This window comes from Podarcis pityusensis (assembly GCF_964106645.2).
Source record: "Podarcis pityusensis genome assembly, chromosome: 3".
In the NCBI taxonomy this organism is placed as follows: Eukaryota; Metazoa; Chordata; class Lepidosauria; order Squamata; family Lacertidae; genus Podarcis; species Podarcis pityusensis.
The window spans coordinates 57,540,680-57,567,408 of record NC_138026.1 but is presented as its reverse complement, the minus strand read 5'-3'; the positions used below and the strand labels follow the sequence as shown (position 1 = coordinate 57,567,408).

At 42.1% G+C, this 26,729-nt stretch overlaps 1 protein-coding gene across 15 annotated transcripts in view; it reads left to right on the top strand.

Annotated features, from left to right (window-relative positions):
- The window catches only part of PTPRK (protein tyrosine phosphatase receptor type K), a 333,584-nt gene that overhangs the window by 107,982 nt on the left and 198,873 nt on the right, over positions 1-26,729 (top strand). For all 15 annotated transcript variants that reach the window (XM_080999488.1, XM_080999496.1, XM_080999492.1 and 12 more), the window contains exon 3: positions 14,976-15,247. In XM_080999488.1, coding sequence (XP_080855614.1) covers positions 14,976-15,247 — 272 coding nt within the window. The remainder of the gene's footprint in view (positions 1-14,975; positions 15,248-26,729) is intronic.

The following is a 26,729-nucleotide window of genomic DNA, read 5'->3' as shown; positions in this document are numbered from 1 at the left end:
GCCCTGCTCCCCTCCCCCCTCAGCAAAACACAGAATCTTTTGTGCTCATGGTTGAGATTACTCTTCACCACCTCTTCTTGGAAACCTGCTTTCTGAAGTCTAATAGTTGCTTTTTTACATCGGGATTAGGATGTGTGTCATATCCCGGATCTGCTTCGTTAAAGCACCTGTTGCTCCTAAGTGACTCTCTGCATTCCGTGTACATGGCTGATGCTCTGGAATGGAATTTATCTTAACTCTGTTTTGACACTTGCTGCCTGATTTCTTTTTAATGGCGGATAATGGGACTATAATGTTCTCAAGCCCAGTCTACCTCATGAGACTTGGCCTCCTGCTGTTAAGTACAGTGCTCTATCATTACTATGGCAGCCCCTACTGGGAGAAAGAGTACTGTTCATTTAATAGTGATACTATAACCAATTATTTCTAACTGAACTTGTGGGCAAGAAAGATCTTACAAAATTCCGCACGGTTTTAAAGTCTTAGAGCCAGTCATTGATTTCACTTTGTAAAGCTGTATTTTAAGTAAGGACACAATCTCCCGGTTTTATCCAAACGTTACTTGTCCAAATCAATTACTGTGATGCCAAATAGAGAGAGAGCAAAAGCAAATAATTCATCTATAGGACCTTTCATTACAGCATATACTCTTTCCTCCTAATCCTAGAGGGAGGATTCCAATGTTTTTGCCTTAAAAACCTTTTTGAGAGGCAATGCCCACCAAGTAACTAGCAGTCCACTTGGCGCTTCACACCACCAAAGATGCACTAAAAGCAACTGGGCTTCCTTTGAAGGGATCATTGTCAAATTTGACAAAAAGTAATGTTTTCATCTGGTGAAAAGTTGGAACAAATGGGGAAACTGAGAGGCATGTAGCAACAGCTCACAATAAGCAGCTTCAGGAGATTCTTGTTTTATTTAACACTTTATTTGCAACCCTCATACCAATGTATGGCTGCGAGGCAACAGTGAAGAGCTGCTAAGAGCAGTGTATCTATCCCGTCTAATACGAACTAACCATTTGGAGATTAATGGTTTTTTTGTGTTCCACTGCAGCCTAGTTCAATGGCTGGGGTCGATGAGAGTTGTAGTCCAAAACATCTGGAGGCTAACAGTTTGAGGAAAGCTCTCAATCTCTGGTTCACAAGTCAGGATTCTTTAAACATTTAAATAAATGTTTCAGAAATATTTCTTCCATCTGTATAGGGGGAGGAGGAAGTGTGTGAGCCCAAAGCTTTATTCAGGCTTGTTATGGCTCATGCATGTAGCCTTAAACCATGGTTTAGTGTTGCATGTTAAACAACTTATTAAATGGCTTTCTTTTGATTTTTCTGATCTTAGATTTGCCTCGGATAATGAACCTCTTCTATTATTTGATAAGTCTTACGATTAAAGCAATGGTTCTGAAACTCCTCCCCCACTCTTAGTCTCCTTTCTAAACATACTCCACCTTCAAATATTTTCCCCCAAATACAAATTTATGGCCCAAATTCAACTAATTTGGCATGCTAGCAGAAGCCTGCTCAAGGGTCTTCTACCTCACTTTCCTCCTACTCTCCTCTCCCTGTGCGATCCTTCACCTTCTCCAAATCCTCTCTGAAGGGTGAGGATAACCCCCAGAACAGTACACAGGGATGGGGAGGGAGGATTGTTCTGCCTGACAAGGAGAAATGCTTGTACTGAAGGAACAATCTGAAGAGTGAGACATTGAACTCAGAACAATTTATTTTCTGTTATTTAGTAGAGGAATTTGTACCTGATCATGAGAGAAGTGCTATTTCCTAGATTTCTGTGCATGTAGAATATGGGAAGTGGTTGCAGGGTAAAAAGCAAAGCTCCCATGCAGGTCAGAACCTCATCAGTACCTTTCAAAATATGCTCTCCGTTTTCTTTTCTTATAGAGGTGGGTAACTTGAGACCTTCCAGTTGATGTTGGATTGCAACTCCCATTAGCCCCGTCCAACATGGCCAATAGCCCAGTGACATCCGGAATGCTACACGTTCCTCACCCCTTTTTTCCAGCTTTCCCTACCATGAAAAAGTCTGCTCTAGTTTCTTCCCCCTCAGCATCCTTTACCAAAGGAGGGAGAAAAGGTTCCTTTCTTGACAGTGTGCTTTCCTTGTTACTGACAAGCTCTCTGTAACAGAAACTGCAGGTTCTGCTACCCTCCAGAAGGGATGTATTCCCTGGGCACAGTTGCATCTGCACATCCACCGTAGTGTGTGTTAAGAGTGGTGTATTCTTTTCTTTCTTTTTAAAATAACTTTTATTATTGCCATTAAGTTTAAGGTAAAAAGGTAAAGTTAAAGGACCCCTGACAGTTAAGTCCAGTCGCAAATGACTCTGGGCTTGTGGCGCTCATCTCGCTTTACTGGCCAAGGGAGCTGGCGTTTGTCTGCAGACAGTTTTTCTGGGTCATGTTGCCAGCATGACTAAGCCGCTTCTGGCGAAACCAGAGCAGCGTACAGAAACACTGTTTGCCTTCCTGCCGGAGCAGTACCTATTTATCTACTTGCACTTTGACGTGCTTTTGAACTGCTAGGTTGGCAGGAGCAGGGACCAAGCAACAGGAGTTCACCCTGCCGTGGGGATTCAAACCGCCGACCCTCTGATCGGCAAGTCCTAGGCTCAGTGGTTTAGTCCACAGTGCCACCCGTGTACAGTTTCAGGTACATAAAAGTAAAACATACAGAGCAGTATTAATACCAAACAAAACAAGTGCGGGACAATCAGTTTTTAAATCAGTGAATGGTGTGCTCCATATTTATGTCAAATATAGCCCATAATGTCACGTGAGTAGGCAAGGAATGCCCTCGGACAATACACTTTCTTTGTGGCCTGCTTCCCAAAAGGTTGGCTCACTGCTGGCCATCAGAAGACTTTTAAATGACTTTTAAAAGACTTTTAAACCTCTCCATTGCAGGTTCTTATAGGATAATGTATTAAAATAAAGCATATGGATATACAAGAAATATATGCATTTGTTCAGGAGTTTTAAAGGAAAGATCTGGCCCTCCTCAACCCTTTCTCCCCAATAATATAACTAGATTTTCTGTGGGTTTTTTTAAAAAAACAACAACACACAAACTGAATAATGCATAATTATACTACATCCCGCCTAGTCCTAAGTCTTACCTCTCAAGAGTTCAAAGAGTGATCATAAATCTAGACACCCTGCCCCACTGTCATGACCTAGAAAAACAAGCTTAAAGCCTGGCCCCTCTAGAGTCAGAATCTCCAGTGCCCTCAAAATATGCCTTAAAAACCTTTGTAGTGCCTCTGGAATTATTCATTTAAGAGGGAGGCATGATTTGTGAGACAGGACACGACAGTGCAGTGCTGAAAAAGCTCAGCGGTCTTGGTTACAGCGCATTCTGTATTCTGTTTAAACCACTATTTTAATATGCAGTGCTTGCACTTTTTTTTTAAACTTCTGAGTTTTTTATTTAAAACACAGTAGCCTGTCAGCAAATAAAAGCTTAACGCCAAACAGTGTGTGGCATGCAAGGGAGGGAAGGGGGTGGGGTGGGGGGTTCAGACCCTGTTCAAGATTCTCCTTGTAAGTCATGGCTTCTTAAAGCATTTCCCCCTTGATAACAGTTAGCTTTTCAAATCAGTCTTTAACCAATCTTGCTTGGAATTTGAAGGGGGCACGGAAAGCCAAATGAACATGAAAATCTCTGCCTAGATAAATGAGTCTCACATTTTTTTTACTTGATCATTTTAAGGAGGTGAATATCAAATGAATTTGGATGCGTACTGTAGCTTATCTTGCTAAATTCCCATTTTGCTCAGCCAGCTCATTCTCATATGAAATATCCAGCTTTTGAACAACACTATTCCATTTCTGGTTGAAGCTAAAGAATGCAGGTGCTTTTTTATCATATCGTGGGTCATTTCACAGCCTCCAATATCATTTCTCTGGCCTCCCCCCTTCTTAACAAGCATTTTACAATACTGATTGTAAGCAGAGATGGAGACATGTCTAATTCAGACACAGGTATGATTCCCTTTGTCACCCCAGCTTGATAAGGCTTGAAACAGAGATACTTGTTTTCTCCCTTGGGCAATAATTGTAACCAAAGCTACATTTTGGTTTGGAGACATTTCTATTGCTTAAAAGAGCAGTCCAGCAACCAGTATTTCCAAACACTCTTATGCAAGATTCCTTTTGGTATGGACATCCATGACTAAACATTTATGACAAAAGAATCTCATGAAAGACAAAAGCTTGTAATTGTTCTAAACGTCACTCAGCTAATTCTCCCAACAAAAGATAAAGTGAATTATTTTTGCATTTGCTCAGGAATCTTCCACATTAATACAGTTTCCACTAGGCTCCGAACCTCAATTCTGGTCAGTCCAGGCACAGCAAATTAGTTTGGGCTGCTATCACTGCTGCTTTTGATGAAAACTGAGACACACTGTTGTAATGAGCTGTTGCATAGGCTACCATTAAAATGCAAAATAAGAGCCGCACTGCTGAATCAGACCAAAGAGAGATAGCGTCCTTCTATCTGCTTTCTTCATACCATGCATAATTTTACACTTCTGTCAGGTGCCCCATTACTCACCGTTTTTTGTTAACTGAAAAGTCTCCAAATGGTGCACAGTAAACCTTTCCTCATTAGGGGAGTTACTTCAATCCTTGATCTCTTTGGCTGTCCTTTTCTAGCCCTTTTCTAGCTCTACAATACCCTTTTTGAGTTGAGGTGATCAGACCTCTACACAGCACCCCAAGTGCAGTTGCACCAAATCTATAATGGCATTATTATATTGCCAGCTTAATTTCAGTCCCTTTCCTAAGGATCCCTATTTTTCTTATTTAAAAAAGATTGTTATACTAATTGATCAAAGGGAGGTCTATGCAGCTTTTAACATGGAATTCACCTTTTGCATGAGTGCTGCACACTAGCTCAGAACCTTTATCCAGTTAGCCATTATGACCCCGAGGTCATATAATTATATATAATTTTGGCTTGCACCTGGGAGTACAGTCTAATATACACAAACTATATTTAACTCATAAATTCAAAAAAAAGTTTGATTTATTCACTGCATTGTGTTCTGAACTTGGAAAGCAAAAATTTACCACACTTTTTTTTACCAGTGCCACTAAATAAGTGCCATATCATATGAAATAAAATTCATTACCATCCAGTTAATGATATAATTATGGTGGAAATAAGAAAACAAATCCTATTTCCTGAAAGCTTCAGTTATTTCACCCTTGGGTATCACAGTGGCGTTTTGATCCTGCAAAAGATCTGTAAGTAGTGCCCTGGGTAAAATCTTGAATGCAACTAAAAACATGGAAGTTTCTCAAAATGGTTCCCTTCCCCCTTTTCTTGTCTTTAAATGGGCCTTATTTAGTGATGCTAAATAATAGCTGGGTACTTAATAAGCAGCATTGTAATATTCCTTTATTGCCTAGCTTAACTTGCAGATATTAAAATAACACAGAGCAACACATCTGCCTAATTGTATTGAAGGGAACTCAAGAAACCACAATTTTGCTGCTGCTTTTGTCACCATGAACAAGCCTGTGGGCATTGCCTACAAATGAAAAAAGATATTAAGACCCTTTTTAGGAGAGAGCCTTTGATGTGAAATGAAGGATAGTCAGTCCTGAGGTTTCAAAAGCAACTTCTTTCAGGTTGTTGGCATGCAGGAAAGGCCATGACCATGCAGAGTGATTTGATTTGAGGGCATTGGGTTTCTTTGAGAATTGGACCATAACTCTTTAGCTCACTTGATTGCAGACTGGCTTATGGTAAGATCGTTAGCTTCGGCAAGACACCTGTGGTGTTCTCTTTAATTAGTGGAGCTTGTCAAGAGCATACATCAAGTAATTAGTCACTAACTACTCGATCACTGAAAACGTAATAAATAAAGTGGGTCATGAATCGAGAGCAAACAGGGCAGCCAGTAATTAAAGGGTTCTTTTCCCCTGCTGACCATATGCATATAATCATAGTCAGGACCCTGTATTATTGTCTAGACTCTGAGGTCTGAGTTGGAAAGTACCTATGCCTTGGTGAGTAATTTAAGTACTTCATTAGTGCCCTACAGTTTATGGCACAGGTCATGCCAGAGACAGGTGGTAGAGCTAGGCTGATTGGTGGTCTGACCTGCAGTATAATCATGTCAAAATGGAAGCTTCACATGCCAGTTTGCAAGCTTCATTAGTGCTTCATTAGTTTATGGTGCAGGTTATGTCAGTCAGGTTACGGGACTAGACCAATTGTTGGTATGATCTCATTTCAGTACAGTCATACAAACCTGAATGTGTTTGCCATTTTCTCATCGAGCGTAATTTTGGCTTCAAATTCTGTTTACACTAGCTATTTCCCAAAAGTTTATGAATTGATGGTTAGTCCTGCTAGTCCATTCATTAACTTGTTCATGCCTGCATGTCTTGTTGATTTCTTCCTTGTGATTTTATTATCACAGTAAGCCCACAACTTAAGTGTACAGTGTTAGTTTATGAACTTAATCCATTCCGGAAGTCCGTTCTTAAACTGAAGCCATTCTTAAACTGAGGCATGCTTTCCCTAATGAGGCCTCCCACTGTCCGTGCCCTTCTACCATTCGACTTCCATTCTTAGACCAAGGTAAAGTTCACAAACCGGGACACTACTTCCGGTTTTGTGGAGTTCGTAAACTGAATAGTTTGTAAACAGGGCTGTTCTTAAACTGAGGTACCACTGTAGTTAACTTGTGCACATTCAGCTTTATGCATGTGGCAAAAATAAAAATTACAAAGGGGGCAGATTCCAGGAAAAGTGACTTTGGCAATCCCACCCACCATTGAAACTAATGTGTTTTAATTATATGTGATTTTGGCTTTAATCTATTTTATTTATATCCCACATTTCCTTTAAAGAACTCAAGGTGGCAAACATGGTTCTTTCCTTCCATTTAAATTTAGTGTGACAAGGTGGTAAAGCCACAGTTGTATAACACAACAGGTTCTACAGTGTAAAATGAATGATAGAAACCAAGTCCTGGCATTATACAGTGGTACCTCGGGTTACATACGCTTCAGGTTACATACGCTTCAGGTTACAGACTCTGCTAACCCAGAAATATTACCTCGGCTTAAGAACTTTGCTTCAGGATAAGAACAGAAATTGTGCTCTGGCGGCGCAGTGGCAGCAGAAGGCCCCATTAGCTAAAGTGGTGCTTCAGGTTAAGAACAGTTTCAGGTTAAGAACAGACCTCCAGAACGAATTAAGTACTTAACCAGAGGTACCACTGTAATCAGGAACCCTGATGCCATAATCCCCAAGACTGAATGCACTCAAGGTTCAACAAAATCATTGTTGTCACCCAGGGTCCACAGCTATCGGTTGGCTGGCCTTGATAGCCAAGGCAAAACTTGTGATTGCTAAGACAATTTTTCTCCCCTTTTCTCTGGCCTTGCACTGTGCCTTCCTGTGAGGTCAAGGAGGAACCCCGTCTGGGCATGTAAGCAGCACAGCAACTATCCCTGCTCCCCTCTTCACAGCTGCAGAGGGTAAGAGGCATCTGGGTTTGGTCCTGCATCACTGTCTGATTTTGCACCTCCAACGAGAGGACATAGCAGTTTTGCAACTGCAATGGCAATCTCTGTCCCCTTTGCATCTGCCAAGACTAGGAGGTTGGAATTTTGTTTTTGCTTGCCAGTTGATAGCTAGTGACACACTAGATGCAGGAACCAGGATTCAACACATTGTAAATAAGTATCTGCTCATTGTTCCAAACTCAGTGTTCAACATGATGGGGAATGCTTCCAAAATAAAGCATACATTTTCCATGTAACTGCATTACTTTTATTTCACTCAGGTTTCTTTATGAATTCACAACTGAAGGATGTAATAGCTACCAAGTATACGGAGAGAAATAAATGTGTTTTATTAGCTGTGAGAAAGTTTCATTCTTTTTAGCATCTCAAGGTACTTATTTTTCCCCCTGCCAGGCAAAGCTGTATAATAACCCAAACTCTACAGTGTAACTGTTCCGTTGGGCCTCTGCACCTCTGGTTCTATTTATTAATTTATATTTCACAAAATAATGGGCATGTCTGAGATTGCTGAAGAATATAGCCTGGTTAGGCCTTTGTTGAGAGTTGTTGATGCAATCTTTTCTCTCTCTTTCATTATATCAGCTTGCTAACTGCCATCTTTAGGGCTCTGGCTGAACATAATAAAGCTGCTATTCTCAAACTTATTTGGGTTGTTAAGGTTGTGCGCGCACACACACACACCCCGCACCCCTTCCCTGCCTCACCCAACCCTGGGATTGTAGAAGTGGGCCAGCTTATTATTATTATTTTGTACCCCACCCATCTGAAAGGATTGCCCCAGCCACTCTTCTAGCATATAAAAACAACATAAAACCGTAAAAAGCTTCCCTATAGATGTATCCACTTCATTTTTCTCCTTTCTCTTCTCTTCTCTTCTCTTCTCTTGGCAAAGCAGATAGCAAGGCCACTTGGAAGGAGGTGATCAACCATGCAATGTGTGACACCAGCCCTTCCGGCTTTCTAAGAGAGTGGAAGGATTTTGCTGAACTAATTGCTATGGTTTTGCTTCCTTTGAAGTGGCTCCTGCAATCTATAGCACCACCTACAGCAGGGATGGGGACCTTTTTCAGCCTAAGGGACCACTTATGCCAGTACAGCTGTATTGCGGCAACACTGGGTGTTGAAATTTTGCACCCCTAACAATTTTGCTCCTGGGGCCACTACCCCTATGACCCCCTTCGACACTGTGCCACTGGCCAGAGGGAAAAGTGGCCAGAATAATCAATAGAGCTTTTATCTTTGTACAATGATGTATGAGAAATCAGAGAATTAACCTGCAGGGGTAGTCTCCAGGTTTATGTCAACATCGGCTGCTGATGTCAGCTTTCGAGGCCTGAGTTGTGAACAAACCTGGGCTTAGCATCAGGGTTTGCTTGGAGATAGACAAACCACAAGTGCTGCGTCACAAGTCATGCTTAGCTAAGTTTGGTGGTTTGTTGCTCCCAGCTCAACGTAGGAAGCAGTGAAATGGGAGTGATTCAGCAACATGCACTAGCCTATTGATTGTTCACAGTAAGCCATGGTTGTGATGCACAAATGTGACTGTCACTTCTCTTTCTTATCAACTATATAGTGGGCATTTCTTGCCCTGGTAGCTGTGATTCATAGCTAAGAAAAGCATTCAAAATACAGTCATACCTTGGTTCTCATTTGACTCCCAAAATGGTTCAAAAACCAAGGCGCGGCTTCCAATTGGCTGCAGCTCCTGCAGCCAGTCGGAGGCCATGAAAGTCGCATTGGACGTTCGGCTTCCGAAAAACGTTTGCAAACTGGAACACTCACTTCTGGGCGAACACTCACAAAGGCGTTCAACTCCAAGGTACGACTAGTTGTTTGGGGCTAACACAGTGCTATCAAACAAAACTTAAAAGGGCAGTCCTTTTGGTGCAGTGATTTTATTTTTGAAGGGCATAATAATACTAACATGCAGGTGGTAGGATTGTTTTTCCTACTACCGTATTTTTCGCTCTATAACACGCACCTGGCCATAACACGCACGTAGTTTTTAGAGGAGGAAAACAAGAAAAAAATATTCTAAACAAAACAGTGGATGTATGATTTTTGTGGTTCATGCTGTGGCCACAGACATGTGATCTGACGGTGAGTTTGGGGTAGCCCAATGCAAAAATCCTGAGGATCCATGTGGGTCCATGCTTTGTAACCACGTTTTTGCGCCATTGCGGCCCCATGAAACAGTGGGTGCGTGTGTGTTTTTTGTGCAGGCTGTAGCCATGGACATGCTATGTGATCTGATGGTGAATTTGGGGTGACCCAGTGCAAAAATCCTGAGGATCCATGTGGATCCGTGCTTTGTAACCACGTTTTAAGTGGGGAGGGAAGGAAAAGCACTCAAGGGACAAGGAGCACACGTGGGGGGGGGGGTGGAGAAGGATGCTGCTAATAATGCAGGAGAGGCTCCTCTCCGGCTTTGCTCCTTTAGAACAAGCAGGCTCTGCGTCTCTCCCTCCTCCCCAGCAAGGAAACCACGATAGTAACCACTCTGAGACAAATCAAGAAAAAGTGCGACCAACACTCTCCCCCAACAAGCACAGTGAGGTCAAAACACACACACACACACACACAGAGAGAGAGAGAGAACTGGCCCTAAAGTTGCAGGGCGCTGGAAGTCGCAGGGGCGCTGGGGGAGTGAATGGGAAGCAAGAGAAGGAGAACGATCCCTCACACACACACAGACACACAGAGTGTCAATTCTAAAGTCGCAGGGGCGCTGGGAGAGTGAATGGGAAGCAAGAGGAAAAGGAGCCCTCACACACAGAGAGACACACAGTGTGGATTCTAAAGTCGCAGGGAGAGTGAATGGGAAGCAAATCACACACAGAGAGACACACAGAGTGTGGATTCTAAAGTCGCAGGGAGAGTGAATGGGAAGCAAGAGGAGAAGGAGCCCTCACACACAGAGAGAGACACAGAGTGTCAATTCTAAAGTCGCAGGGAGAGTGAACGGGAAGCAAGAGGAGAAGGAGCCCTCACACACACAGAGAGACACAGAGTGTCAATTCTAAAGTCGCAGGGAGAGTGAAGGGGAAGCAAGAGGAGAAGGAGCCCTCACACACACACAGAGTGTGGATTCTAACGTCGCAGGGAGAGTGAAGGGGAAGCAAGAGGAGAAGGAGCCCTCACACACACACAGACACACAGAGTGTGGATTCTAAAGTCGCAGGGAGAGTGAAGGGGAAGCAAGAGGAGAAGGAGCCCTCACACACACACAGACACACAGAGTGTGGATTCTAACGTCGCAGGGAGAGTGAAAGGGAAGCAAGAGGAGAAGGAGCCCTCACACACAGACACACAGCGTGTCGATTCTAAAGTCGCAGGGGCGCAGGGAGAGTGAAGGGGAAGCAGGAGGAGGAGAAGGATAGCTCAAGCACACACACACACACACACACACACACACACACACACACACAGCCCCTACAGTGGCTAATCCAAAATTGGACATCAGAAAACTGCAGGCAGGGACAGAGAGCAGGGGTTGTTTTAAAGCAGCCAACTCCCGCTCTGCTTCTCTCCCTCCTCCCCGGCTCCGCTAGCTGTTTCAAAGCGAGCCACGGACTGCTCAGGACTGCAGCAGATTCCCCCGCCATCTGTAGGCATTCGCTCCATAACACGCACAGACATTTCCCCTCACTTTCTAGGAGGAAAAATCTGCGTGTTATGGAGCGAAATTTACGGTAATTTAGTTTTGTAAGCGGGTGAGGTGTTTTGTTTTGTTTTGGTTTGGTATTTTAAGGAAGCCAGAATAGAGAGAAATGAACAAAGCACAATCTTTGATGCTACAGTAGTACCTCTGGATACGAATGGGATCTGTTCTGGAGCCCCGTTCGCATCCTGAAGCGAACGCAACCCGCGTCTGCGAGTTGCGATTTGCCACTTCAGCGCATGCGCATGATGTCATTTTGACTGCGCATGCGCGAGCGGTGAAACCCGGAAGTAACATGTTCCGTTACTTCCAGGTCGCCGCAGAGTGCAACCCGAAAGCGCTCAACCTGAAGCAACTTCAACCCGAGGTATGACTGTATAACCATTTTTATAACTTTTTAAAAGATATTCAATTTTACCGTTGCAATGTTTTTAGTAGAAATCCTTTTTAATATACCAATTTCTTTATATTGGCAGGAAGAATTATGCTACAATAGTCACAAATAGGAGCCCTGGCCCACCTTTAAGAATTCCTTTTGGACTAATTAGAGCGTGTTCTTCTGTACATTCTGGGCTGCTTGCCTGCTTTGGTCTTGTTGCTTGCCTTAGGGCCAAGGTAGATGCTATCTGGGCAAAGGTGTGGTCCAATGCAAATACATTCCTGAATCTCTTTTTGGGCTCACTTCCAGTTTTGAAGTCTGGATGAGATGCAAATACATTCAGGGTAGGGATGGGGCAGAAGATTCTGAAAGAGCAGCTTACCTGTTTCATTTTTCTTATCAGCCAATTTTTCCCTTGAGAGCTTGGTGGCATAAAGAAGTCATTGTTTATCTGAAACTTAAAAGATATGGTGCCAATTTCACCTCTCTAGGAATGGAGCTCCATAAACTGGGTGCTGTAATTGCCGAGGTTCCAGCCAACTCTGCTTCTGAAATGGTGGAACGCATAGCAGAACTTCCAATATTCAACACAGCAGATGAATAGGATCATACGGGAGGAGGCGGTTCCAAACTATTCAGGGTTTTGTAGTTAAAAAAACAGCAACCAGGAACTTGCTGGAAGCCTTTGCACATGGCAGCAGAATACTGCTATTACAGTGGTACCTCTGGTTACGAACTTAATTCGTTCCGGAGCTCTGTTCTTAACCTGAAACCATTCTTAACCTCAGGTACCACTTTAGCTAATAGGGCCTCCCGCTGCCGCCGCGTGATTTCTGTTCTCATCCTGAGGTAAAATTCTTAACCCGAGGTACTACTTCTGGGTTAGTGGAGTCTGTAACCCGAAGTGTTTGTAACCTGAGGTACCACTTCAGTCCTATAGCATTTTCACCCCATCAAAAATATAACTATATCGGATGTTGATCTGGTTGTCACATTTCCCACAAGCTGAAATTTCCACAGGCAGCCTCACATACATTAAGTTAACCCAGTCAGAGCATGGGTGACAGTGGCCAGATCTGCTTTTCCTATGAAAGATCATAGCTGTAGCACTGACTGGGAAATTTAGGGGAAAGAACCTAAAAAGTTGCCTTATACTGAGCCAGACCAAAGGTCAGTCTTGGTCCATACTGACTGGTCTCAGCTCTCCATGGTCTCAGAATGAAGTCTTTCCCCTCCCTACCTGGAAATAATAGAATCATTGAGATGGAAGGGACCCTGAGGATTATCTAGTCCAACCCCCTGCAATGCAGGAATATGTAGCTGTCCAGGGACAAAACCAACAACCTTGGCATTATCAGCACCATGTTCTAGCCAACTGAGCTGTTTGAGTCAGGGATTGACTTTTTGCATGCAACTCATGTAACATACCATGGAACACTGGCCCTTCCCTGGGCTGTCAACTGATCCAAAAAATAGCAAATTGATAGATTCATTGAATAAAGGTGAAATTGTTTTTTAAAAAGTGTTATTATTAAAAGTATTTATATAGCACCCTTAATATAAAGATTTCAGGGCTATTAGCAATAGAATTAAATAGAATAACCGCATACAATACAATTAAAACAAATATTGACCCCATGTACTAAGCCCTTTGAGCTATACATCAGTGAAATGCTGGAGCATTTGAATTCAGGTGCACCTGCAGTGTAAGTGCACCTGAACATGCGAGCTCTCCGAAATCTGCATAATGAACCTCCCTTCTAAATCTGCACAATGAATCTCCCATCTAATAGATTCAGTACCCTAGGTGAAGGATACCTATGATAAATAATTGCAGGGTCTCTGAGTTCAGGCACTTCCCAATGAACAGGTTTGTGGGGATTGGGCTGAAATGTGTGACCCATTGAACATATGTGAGTCACTCTGCTGTCCTCTTTCTGCTCAACAATATAATCATTTGAGGACAGCAATGTCCATGCAACTACTGAGTCCATAAAATATTATAGTCCGTGTGCTATGTACCTTGTAGAAATTATGCCAGACACTCCTAATAAAGTTCTCTGATCCATCACTGATCGTAACTGCCAATAATTATAAATGCAAATATACTTGTGTCAGTTTATTCCCAGATTTAAGAAGCAAACTGAAAAAAATAAGTTGGCTAGCAGCCAGTGTAGTCTTCCCATTTTTTTTAAAAAAACCACACGCATCATTTCAGTGGTTACTGTCTAGTTAATCAAATGTAAATGTAAACTGGATTCTTGAACTTTAGCTGCTTTTTCTTTACAAAAAATATTTTTTTGTTTCAATAGATGCACAAGTAAAATATAATTGCATGTCAGTAATAACTTTTTAGAGGTGTTTTTGAATCTGCAAAGCATTACTGTCTGTGTTATTAGACACTAACTTTAGCAATGCTGAATTGCTTGGAAAGGCAATTAAAAGGTTTGTACACAAACAAAATAAATGTTGATTTTTCTGTCACATACTGACCTATTTTTTATTTTCATTGAGCAATAACCTTTCAGCAATCTATCCTGCATTACCTCAAGTGCATTTTCAAGAGTAGTTAATAAAGATCTCTAGAAAGCTAGTTGGCATGCAGAATAGCCTCATTGCATATAAATGTAGATAAATGGTTTCAAAGGTGTAAGTGTCAGTAATCTATTATAAACCATTTTCTTAAAAGCCAAAACAGCCAAACACTGAGCTTTGCTGTATTTCTTTTGGCATCATGCTTATGAAGAAGGGCCAGTTCCTCCAGTAAGACAAATATGGCTAACTGTTACTTACTCACAGGCCTGCCGATGTCAGCATAGTTGAACATCTGACCATTAGCCATGCTGGTTGGGGTTTAGACAGGGCTTTAGACAAGGGCCCCTTCCAGCCCTACCAGGAAGTCCTGAGGATTGAATCTGGGAACTTCTGTGCTGTCACTGAACTAGTCCTTTGCTCCTATGGACCTTGGGAAGTCTTACCCAAATGGTAAAAGAGATTTTTCATGAGCCCCTTTATCCCATTATAAAATCACCAATATAAGCTTCTATATAAATGCACTGATGTAAATTTGAGAACTCCAGCTATCAGATGCTGATGGCATCTGATCAGTCTCTGTGGAGGAAGAATCCTAAATTCTTTATCCACCAAAGCCCATGACCTCCTTTTTTCCTTGACACCTCCTCCTAATTACCCCAAATGCAAGGCCTTGTGAACATTAGGGGTGCCTGTATAGAAGCCACTTGTAGTAAATTGTGCCAAGAGATCATGGCGCATGAACAAAAAGTGCACAAACATTGTGAAGGCAGGAACCACTTCCTTTTCCTGAATGTCTGGACTTCATTACCTCTTTTCTTCCTCCTCTTCTCAGGGTCGTACATGATAGTGGATTCTTCACACCACAGCCATGGAGAGAAGGCTCGACTTCAGCTTCCTACTATGAAAGAGAATGACACACACTGTGTTGATTTCAGCTACCTTTTGTACAGCAAGAAAGGGGTGAGCCCTGGAACTCTGAACATATTGGTTAGGGTAAACAAGGGCCCCCTGGCAAATCCCATTTGGAATGTGACCGGCTCCACAGGCAAAGACTGGCTACGGGCAGAACTGGCCGTCAGCACCTTTTGGCCCAATGAATACCAGGTAAACCCTTAATACAATTGCTTTCTGCTTGAAGGATTGCTAATTCCTAAAGGGGGTTATACTGTGACTTTCATCAAAGTGGAAAAACTGCAAGGCAGTATCTTGAAACATGTTGCATTTCTCTTTTGAGGAGGAAAAGGAGAAATGGGAAAAGTGCACTTTAGAGGCATAACACACACCCAGCCTGAGAGCTGGCTTTGGGAAGATGCTCCCTTGCTCCTCAATACCCAGACATGTTGTGTCTGGACAATTATTATTTACCTGGTTTCCTAGTAGGCAGCATTATGGTGCATCTAATTTTAAGCACCCAGCCTCTTCATGTAAGGAATCTCTGCTACTGTGCCTTAACTATCCCTTCTCCTATTTCACCCGGTGTTGCTACTCTACACAGACACAACAGATTTTCGGTGTCTTTCTTCCAACACCGTGGCCAGAGTGGCCTTCTCCATCCTAATCTTATAAGCCACCCATCTCTTTGTTCTCTTCTGCTATTATTATCATCAGGGATCTGAGTATCCTACACTGCAGAAACATTCAGTGCCAAGAGAACACAAACTGAATTCCAATAACAGCTGACACCCACATTACAACTCTGTCCCCCCTCCCCCCTCTCTCTCACACAAGTGGTTCCACCCTCCATTTTATCCTTGCAACAACTCTGTGCAGTAGGTTAAACAGGGATGGTGCTGACCCAAGGCCACTTGGTAAGCTTAATGGCTAAATGTGGGTTTGAACCCAGGTTTTCTAGGTCCCAGTCCACCACTCTAACTACTGCCCCACAAAGGTGTATAACAGGAGACAGATAGCCTCCTTTCTATTTTCAAGAGGGGACATTTGAGATCAGAGAGGCAGGGAAGAGGACAGAATAGGAGATATTTCCCCCTCTTCCAGCTGTTTCTTATAGATTAGTGTGTTTATCTTTCTGTGTGCATGTGTGCGCACACACATACACAGTGTCTGTATGTGAATATCTGTCTCACAGTTTTCCCCCTTGTGAAATTCGCAGGACCCTTGTACCATATGAATTAACATTTTCATTTCATTCATGTAAAGCTCCTGGGATCCCATCTTCTTAAAGTGGTTTGGATTTCTACATGTTCTTGGTACCGTGTTAAGTAGTAGGAAGGAGCTGTGGATAGGAAACAATACAGTTAATGATAAGTAAAAGTGTTCTCAAGTAGAGACATGTGGGGATGGAAGTTCTTAGTCAGCCAGATGTTATACTAATAGTCAGTGTGTTTGTTTTCTGGGGGGACACAGGCGTATGCATACCCCTAAACATTTTGTGAATCTTTGTACTTTTGTCCATTTACTGTTTTTATTTTTATCGATTTGAACTATAAAATGGTGATTTTCTTGAGTCAAAATGAGAGTACCCCTAAACATTTTTTTCTGAAAAAAAGCACTGCTAATAGTCTTTTATAAATGTAAATATATGAAATAAACCCTTGCTACACCCTGCTGGACTTTTGATTGCTAGGCCAGAAGGTGGTGGGGCACATTCCCCCTCCTCATTTTTCACTTTCCACCCTCCCATTCGTTTAACAGGAGTGAAGAGAACGATACCAGCCCCAAGACTGTTATAGGTTTTATCCCATGTTGGGGAAGTGAAAGGTCGCTGGATCTTGCAAATGCTATGCTGATCCTAGTCCCATTGTTTTTGTCAGTTACTATGCTTTGTACTTTTGTGTTTCTATATTGTAAACCATCCTGTGATCCTCGGATGGAGGGCGATATAGATATTTAATAAACAGAATCATGGAACTGTAGAGTTGGAAGGGACCCTGAAGGAAGCTGTGCTACAGAAGAGCTCTCCTTCCTCTATCCCTTGCCATTTGAGGCTTTGTTTAAACACACACAGCAAAGTGAATACTAAGGGAAAATTAAATCTCCTCCATTTCTCTCCATCAAAAGAGGAGGAGGTTGGAAGCTCTTGTTTACACAAACTCTCTATTATAGTCAGTTGTATCTCGTTCTAAATGCCATCTAATGGAGTGTAGTTGGAAGCTGTATAATCTTGTACAATTTCATGAGTGGAGAGAGCCCGTCAGTGTGAATTGTTTTCTCTGTCTTTGAACACTGAGCCGTTTTTGTGTGTGTGTTTCCTTTTGTAAGGGCTTCCTTTAAGGGCACAAGGGCAACACAGCTGCTTAAAAAGCACTGATTTCTGTGTGCACGTTTCCCCCCCAATCCTAGTTTTAATGTTGCGTTACAACTAAAGAGCATGGCATGAATGTCTCCTTTGTTCAGCTGCAATTCTCTGTGACAATGCTCCAGTTCAGTAACTCTGCTGGCTGCATGTTCGCCCCTGTAGAGAGTTTAGCAAACACTAGCTGAATGCCACACGCATTTTAAGATGGGATTGACAGCCATGAATTTGCTTTTCAAGAGCTGTGCTGTAATGCGTAACACAGTCATACATACATGCTCCACGTTATAGAGCCTTGGGTAAATAAAGCACACATACAAATATGTGCATGCATACTATCCTTTAAATTAATCCCAAGGAAGGTATATAATTGCACAGGTAAGCCAAGACCCCTATGCAGGCAGGTAGGATGTGAGATTGTGATTACCACCAAGGTTATGCTGTCATTTCCCTCTGAATGTTCCTCTGAATGATTAACTCAAGTAATAGAATGTTTAACTTGTAGCTGGTATGTGACTGCCAGGAGAGGAAAAAAGAGGAAAACATTTTAATTTTATTTGTGTGTGTGTGCTTGTGCGCTTGGAAATAATTGCTTTGAAACTGGCACATATGTGAATGCCTTGTAATCATCTGGCAGTGTTTGCTTTTATCAGCATCACTTAATAGGCATTGATCCTGCTGGGAAAGATTGAAGTGAGTTCTGGGAATTTGCTGCCCCACTTGGGCTTAGTGGAGTTTGGTACGCCTGTCCTTGGAAGCCGATGACTCAGAGTGTGAGGTGGCAGCCTGTGTAGTGTTGAGAGACGAATAAGGCAGCTAGATTTAATCTTTGTTTAATTTATTAGCACCACAGATTCTCGGCTATCAGATAAGGGTCAGGTCTCTCTTCGTAAAAAAGAACAGAGGTATTGTCCAGTGTGAGGCAGGCCAGCTTATTTAGATGGGGCTTTAGTCCATCTATTCAACTTGAGAACACTAAACATAAGATCAGGCCAGTGGTCTGTCGAGTCCAGCATCCTGGTCTCACAGTAGCCAACCAGATGCTTGATGGAAGCAGGATCTGAGCTGCTCTCCTCTCTGCAGTTTCCAGCCTCTGGAATTCAGAAGCATACTGCCTTGACCATAGAGACAGACCATAAGGCATCATGGCTAATAGGTAGCCATTTATCGCCTTTTTGTCCTTAATTTTTTCTGATTCCCCCTCTAAAACCATCCAATTTGGTAACCATCACTGCCTCCCATGGGAGCAAATCCTGTAGTTTAACTGGTACTCTATCAATAGCCTTATTCTCCATGGATTTGTCTAATCCTCTTTTTAAACCATCTAGGCTGGTGGCCACCACTGCCTGCAGTGGGAGCAAGTTCCATACTTTAACCATGCGTTGCATGAAGCAGTACTTTCTTCTGTCTGTCTGTCCTGAATCCTTTGCCACTGAGCTTCGTTGGCGGTCCTTGAGCTCTAGTGTTCTGAGAGAGGGAGGAAACCTTTGTGTTGAAATAGCATGATGATGGTGGAGTGGCATGAAGATCTCTGTAAAAGTTAAATTGTGTGCTCAGTTTATATGATTCTCCTCCTCCACCTTCCTTGGTTGAATTGGGTTTCCATTGTGCTGTTGTAGTGCTGCTGCCCCTGGCTGAATGGAGGAACCATGGCAGCAATACTAGTACTCTATCTACCCTGAGGACTTGGGAGTGGTGTTATGGCGCGCGGGGTGGGGAATGGACTAGAACATTAATCAAAACATAAAAAACCAACACCAATGATAACTGATTAAAATGTCTCCACACTGTTTAATCTCACCACCAAGTCTGTACAAGTCAGGTGTGAGAAATTCATGTAGCGTTTGAAGAATATGTAAACCACTTTGAGGTTTGTTTGTTTTTCAGGCTTGTTGTTTTTAAACAATCAAGTGATATATGACTCTTAAGAAATAAATGAATAAAATAAGGTGCTGAAAAAGGCTTAAGTTCTGTAGCAACTCTTTGACTCACCTCTCTCATCAGTAGGCTTCAGCTTACGCATGGTGCAGTCAGGAGAATGTGCTTGGTAGATGTTAAAAGAGAGAGCAATGCTAGATAGGAAAAGGGTTGTCTGTTTGATATATTGAAGCAACCAATTCACTGTTTTATAGGTTAAGGCCTGCACTGTGAATTATTCTCAGGGGGGGAAAGAGTTGATTGGACTTGAGTGCCAATGTAACTTGATTCCAGCAAACTCATTAGTGAGTTTATAAAACTTCAACAACACCATTGTCACTTTGATGATTTTTGGTCTCAAACAATGTCATAAACTACGTCTACTCCTATAGTAGTATCTTGTTTCACTCCATTCTTAATGGAATACACACACACACACACACACACACACTTCTCCAATTTTTAAAAAGCCGTTCTCTAGCCATAAGATGAAATAAAGCATGTAAAATGTGTTTCGCTAGGCAAAACTGATTGCAAAAATGTGTGTAGTAGGATCAGTGTGCACCAAAGTGCCAGCTATTTTTCATGAGCAAAAAATGAAAAAACAACGCCAAGAAATGCAAACTGATGTGGAAAACTTGGACAAGATTCGAAAAACGAGACACTTAGAGAAACTGAAGTTGACACATTCATCAATCCCTACTTGCAGCCCAGACCCTTGTCAACTGGATCCTTGTCTTCTTTCGAGGTCCAGACTCAGGTTTAGTGCCAAGGAACTAAACTAAGAATCAGAGAAAGTCCCCAATGTCAATTTCACTTCTGCCACGAACACACTGGGTAGCCTTAAATAAATCGCATGCCTTGTTAGCCTTGGGGTTGCATCCAAAGTAGTGCTAAGTAAGTCTCCTGCCTGCCTAAGGATTTCCTTTTCCTCCACTATGTATTCCCATATCTGATCTGAGGCTTCCTGGTACAGATTTGAAGGGTACAGGGAAAGTTGGGGGGGAGTTCCACTCCACAAGGAAAAATCCTTGCAGCAATGGGATGTGTCAGTTCGATAACACCCTTGGCACCCCATCTTCAGAATATGCAAGATAATGCTAACCTGCTTTACAAGGAAGTTGTGAAGCAAAGTAGTGGATGTGAAACGCTTTCAAGAGACATTTTGAAGTGCTATATAAATGCTAAATATAATAATAAATGCTCTCAAGGAATTCCCTGTCCCCAATCCATATATTTATATTGAGGTCAGAAATGGGGAGAGAATGACCTTACATTTTCTCCAAAGATCTTTTAATAAGTACTTCGTTGCCTCTGGAAGATTTGCACAGCAACTACCAAGCAGTGTCTTTCTTTTCAAAATGCAACACAAGTGGTTTTATTTCCAAGTTCCTTGTCAATCATTTGGTCTCTTTTGGCCCCTTTTCGAAAATAACCCATCTGCAGCATATTGAGTCCATGCTGTTTTGTAGTCCTCCCTTTGCTTTTGCAAATGAGGTGGCTCTGAACAGAGGGGCGTTCATTCATAAGGTCACCTTTTCGTGAACTTCTTCCATGAGGGATTTTATCCATTTGGAAGGATCAATAAACAAAAAAGTTTTGACACGTTTAGCATTCCAATGCAGAGTGGCTAGAGATAAGCAAATATTAATAATGACAGAATGAGCTTGATTGCGGAGAAGATTATGATTTTCAGTGACAAATTCCTGTTTGTTCATTAAAAAAAAACCAACTTTCATGTGTTGATATATTGTGCCACATCCACTGACACCTCAAAGCAATTCATCCGTTTAGTTATGATGTAGAATGGAGCAGTGCTTTGTGAAACTGCAATAGTCAGCCATGAGCTCAGGTTGTGCTCTCTTTTCCAGTTAAACAGGGTGGTGGGGAATCAGTCCACATAGGTGGGGAACCAGTCCATGTAGCCAAATGCAGCCCTGGAATTCTCCCCAAGCCATGCCACTTCCTCAGTTGGCAACACCTCTCTCTCTAGGCCACACCCTTCATTGACCCTGATCCTCGCCTTCAAGTGCTTTTGCGGGGCTGGAATGTGTCCTTGAACTAGGGCAATGCCTCTTGCCTGTCTAGATGGAGAGTGTGTATGTTGGGTGTGGGGGGAAGATGTAGAAATATTTGCCTTTTACATTGCCTGGACTGTAGCCTACTGTACGAAAGTAAGAGTCCACTCTGGCCATGCCCACAGAAAGTTGCAATCTAGGGAATATGGCCTTTGGGTCAACAAAGGTCCTCCCTGCTATAAAAGACTGCAGCTCCTTGAGATTTTCCCATTTTTGCATCTGAAGACAAATAGTTTGTTTTGAACTGCATCATAACATCAGGCGATCTATGATCAAATTTCCCCTAAAGTCATTCCCCCCTCCCAAAAAGGCAACACAGCTATGGGAGGAAGAGCTTCTGGGGGATGCAGGAGCAATATTTCCTAATTGAAATATTCTTATTTGCTCTAGGCAGGGGGAAATGCAGATTACATATTGTTCCTGTACATTGCCTACTCCAATTGAAATATGTGATAGGGACTAGAAAATGTACCGATTCCAAAACAATAGGTTTGCTCTAGTGGGGAGGGCCACAGGTGTGTAGTAGAGCATCTGCCATGGATGCAGATGATTCCAGGTAGGACCAGGAGACACACTTGTTGGAAATCCTGGACCCACGCTGCCAGTCAGCATAGGCAGTACTGCACTAGATGGACCAGTCGTCTGACTCAGGATCATAGTAGGAAGCAGTTTCCTGTGTTACAAAGTTTTTGTTTCCATAAATGGTAGGAGTTTTACATTCATGAAAGGGGGTCCATCCATAAGCAAAGGTGCCTTCCATTCATCGTACAAACCGTTAGTGATCGTGCTGACCATTAAGGTCAGGAATGGCATCATTTTGTACTGCTGTGCATTTAAATTGCCCGAAACATATGCCTCAACACTTTAGTGAATGCCCTGATTTTGCAATTGACTGCTCAAGAGAATGGCATGCATTGCATCGCTCCAGTTTTCTGGTTATTGTGACATGATTCCAACATCTCTGAATGCCGTACCGCAAATTGGGAACACAGATAAATACTGCTCGTAAAACATTTTCTGTGCTATTGGAAAGGCTACTTCCATATATGGATTTTCATCGTTTGGGGGCTACACAAAAATGTTGGCTCTGTAAATGGAAAAAATGAAGGGGGAAAATGTGACACAAAAATATGGCACATACAGTTAGCCTGATGCTTGCTGTTTGTGGAAGGCAGATGTATCAGTTCTGGGACTGCAGCAGAACACTTGAAAGCATATAATTATCTGAAATGATAACAAGAACTATTAGTTTTGCAATTGAGGTTGTCCAAAGGAGGCTAGTCTGATTTTTATCCTTTTAAGATAATATTACACTGCTATTTAAGGAAAAGTTCAAATACCAAGAAGAAAGCTTGTCCACTAAAAATTTTGTTTCATTTGCAATATTCACGGGACTGTTTGCAATTATATTGACCTTGGGTGGGTTTTTTTTTTTTAAAGTGTGTGTGTAATCAAAGACAATTGAATTCATACTAAAGACAATCAAAGACAATTGAATTCACACTAAAGAAGAAATTGTTTATTAATGGAAAACATCCAACTAAGACTAACTCAGAGAAGACCCAATGTTTCCCTCTTCACCTAGCCTACAAAAAGATCACTTGTTTGGTAAGTTTAAAATGGTTTACTTACAAATTGTCCAAAGGTCAGATTCATGTGCTTTTTCATACATCATTCAGAAAAAGTTGCACAGGCAGCACAGTAAAACTTGTCTTAGTTACAATGTGGTGAAAGATCTTAAATTATTAGTATAGGAACTGAAGAATGGCTTGTGAGAGCCATGAGGTCTAAGCTGGAGCGACCAGTTCAAACCTCTTTACACACTGAGCTTCTCAGGTAGGCTGGAGGTTGAACAATAGGCTTGATTACCATTTCCTCCCAACATGAGCTAAGCCCAGCAGGACAGTTCACTCTGTGCTATTAATTCTTTAGTGCATTAATTAAACTTAAGCATGTTAGTTATATGAGGCTGGTTATCCCATACATATTAGATCACCATAATGTTTTCTATGGGTGCTATCAGATAGTGGTTTAGTCTGTCCTTCTGGATTTTCCCCAGGTGCTTTCAGACAATATTGTAGTGCTTCCCACATTTTTTTGTTCCTGAGTATTGGAAATGGTAGCTTTAGATTCAGAAATATACAGATTGAAAGCTAAAAATCATATATATATATAAGAATGCCATGCAAATGTGACTGCCATTTAATATAACTATAGCTTATGATTTTAAAGCTGTTGATTGGGGTGTATATAACTCTAAAACTATTCAGGAATGGAGCTGTTACTTTTCTACTCTGTTACATAACCCTGATATGGCACAATTTGATAGTGTTCTGTAAACTGCAAGGATCAGCTGGGTCTACTTCTTCAATAATCCTTTAAAAATCCGTGAACCACATGGTCCTCAGTGTTTGAAACTCCCATTGTTGTAGGCACATTTTGTGGCAAGGAATTTCATTAGCAGGAGCAGTTTCTGAGCTCTGGGTGCAGTGCTGTGCCTAAGATTTCAGATTAAAACTGCAGAGTGGAAGGAAAGGAGGACCTTTTCCAGCTACTCTCTGAAGACTAGAGAAGAGACCTTCTTAAGAATATTAGCGGGGTGGGCAGGGGAAGGACTAAACCATGTGAAAAATGAACCTAATATTTTAGCTGCAGTTTATTCATTTCCAGTTTTGCATTCTTGTTATTTTGAAAAGCGCACCTAGACATTCCATTGCAGTGCCCATAACCTAGGCTTAAGGTGCCATTTAACTCATAGCTTTCACATCTCAGTTTCTAACATTGATGGTCCTTTAACTTCCCAGTTGTTAAGATGGTATTGATTAATTTCTGATAGCTATCTATAACCAAAGTAGGGCAAGTTTGTAGAGCAATAGGCTGAAGAGCAGCAAACACATCATTGGAATCCTCAGACTGTACACTGTCCTTCTGTCTTCCTCTGGCGCTAAATCAAGGCTTGGTAGGCTCCAAGTTATCCATTTGTTCTCTGTGTCCTTGAGGAATATTGCCAAGGGATGTACAAAGTTGCTGCAGTGTGGCAGGATTTGCCTGACCCATTAAAGGTCTTCGGGCGCATCCCTAACTGTGTAACTAATTACCCTGCTGCTCAGATGTGAGCAGCTTCCAGGTTTCTCTCTGGGTGCACTCATTCATTCGATCAGCTCTCACAGGCCAGTTAATTACCTGCAGCTGTGTCCTGAGATCAAACAGTCCTAACAGGTCAAGCGCAAGCTGTGTTGGTTGCTGCCTCTTTAGAAAAGATACAAGGAGCAATCGTATCACCAGATGCACAGTGCCCCCCCCAATCTGTTTTGCTGCTTATTGCCTTATTGGAATCATTTATTTTGATTCTGTCGACATACCTAACTTCAACCTGAGATAGATTAAAAGATCAGAAGGGCTGAGGCTCTTTAGATGAAACCCTTCATAGATGCTTCATAGATGAACCAAGGGTGCTTTCCTAGGGTGTGATCCCACAGCACAACGTGAGCATGAAAGCATGATTTTCTCTAACCCAATCACTGTCCTTTCTCTTTGAGGATAGACAGTAACCTTGCAGTTGGCCCTACTCATGGGTCATTTCATTTGCTGACATTCTCAAGCAGCTGGAGATCACACCACAGGGGAAGAACTGCAACTCCATCTGGCCTTAACTGGATCTTTATGTCATGACATTTTATGGATAACAGACTGTTTCATCAGGTGCATGAAAAAGACTTTAAAGGTGTGAACTGTTTAATCACACACACAATGAAGTATAATGCATCATTATGTGAAGGGTTAGCAACATCTTATTTTTGTTCGGGGGCATGGTTCATATGTCAGATGTTTGTAATTCTGTTCGAGTTCAGGAAGCAAGTCAATAACCTAACAGCTTTATTGAAAACTGGTCTTTTATTGGCTTTTTGGAATTATGATACAATAGTGCTGAGACACCCCCCTCAAAATAATTGTATACAGTTGGTTTCAAGAGTAAACATATCTTTATAACAAGGAAATACAACTGTATGGCACTTTTATTCAAATGACTAAAGGCTCACAGAGCTGTTAGCACAGAACTAACCATGACCTTTCAAGCGCAAGGTCCCCCAGAAGTGAGACTGTGGCCACATTGTCTCACTCCAGAGAACCACAAGCTTTTCTGTGATGTTCCAGATAAATGAGTAAGGCTCAAGAATGTGGACAAAGTGCTTGGATTGGTCAGGGCAGCCACTTGCACTCTGGACCCTTGCCCCTCTTGGCTGATAAAAACTAGCAGGGAGGAGGCAGCTGGCTGAACCAGGGAGGTGATAAATGCCATCTTCATCCTTTCCCTGCAGCTACTTTGGGTTCGGCTTATTGTGAGGATAGCTTGGGTTATTTTGTCATGCTGTAGCATAGCCTTCTCCAGTATGGCATCATTCAGAGGTTGTTGGACTACAACTCTCTTATCATCCCTGAACATTGGCCTTGCTGACTGGGATTGATGGGAGTTGTAATCCAAGCCATTTGGAGGGCACTAGATGGGGAAAGTTTCATGATGGTTGGCTATAGCCTGGTAATCTGCTATACCCAATTTGGAGGACATGGGGGTTGCACGACCAGAAGGCTTTCTGTGGGCTTCCCCTAGTGGGACTAATTAGATGATTCCCACCCTTTGTCTCTTTATATATATATTCCTCTTTTTTTCCTTTGTAGAAGACTGAGAAAACTTCTCAAATAATAGACTTTCAAGTTGAAGGATTGTAGACTTCATTGGTTTTTTTCATTTTGAAAGTATTCCTCACCCCCACCCCACTCCAGTTCTACAGCAGTAAACTGTAAATAAGATGTGGGCTGAAAGCCCAGACCAAAAATTTATCACCATCCAGTTGAGATCTTACCAGGAATTTCCAGCTATTCAACTTGTCACCCGTATCAGAAAATAGCTTCTAAATCTCGCCTTCCCTTTTGACTTAGGCAGTAAAGTCACTGATGCCGCCTAGACAGCTAATCATGGCTTGATCCACAAATTTCTCCAAATCTTCATTAAAAGTATAGTAAAACTTCTTCTTTTTCCTGTATCTTGTCACTTCTAGTCTTGTGTGTGAAGTAGCAAATATACCAAGGTTCCATATATTAGTGAGTGGGGGGATAGGGATGAGGGGGCGACGACTTGTGTAGCATACAAATAATTTTGCCTTTGGGAAATTCTATGTCATAATACAAATAATTGCTGGGAGTGGATGTTGTTGTTTGCAGAAAAGGTACATTAGTCATTAGAAAAAAATATATCCCATGGAGAATTTATAGCAACTTTCAAAATGGCTATTGATCTTTTTTTTTAAAAAATGCACACACACCACCTCCATATGACCAA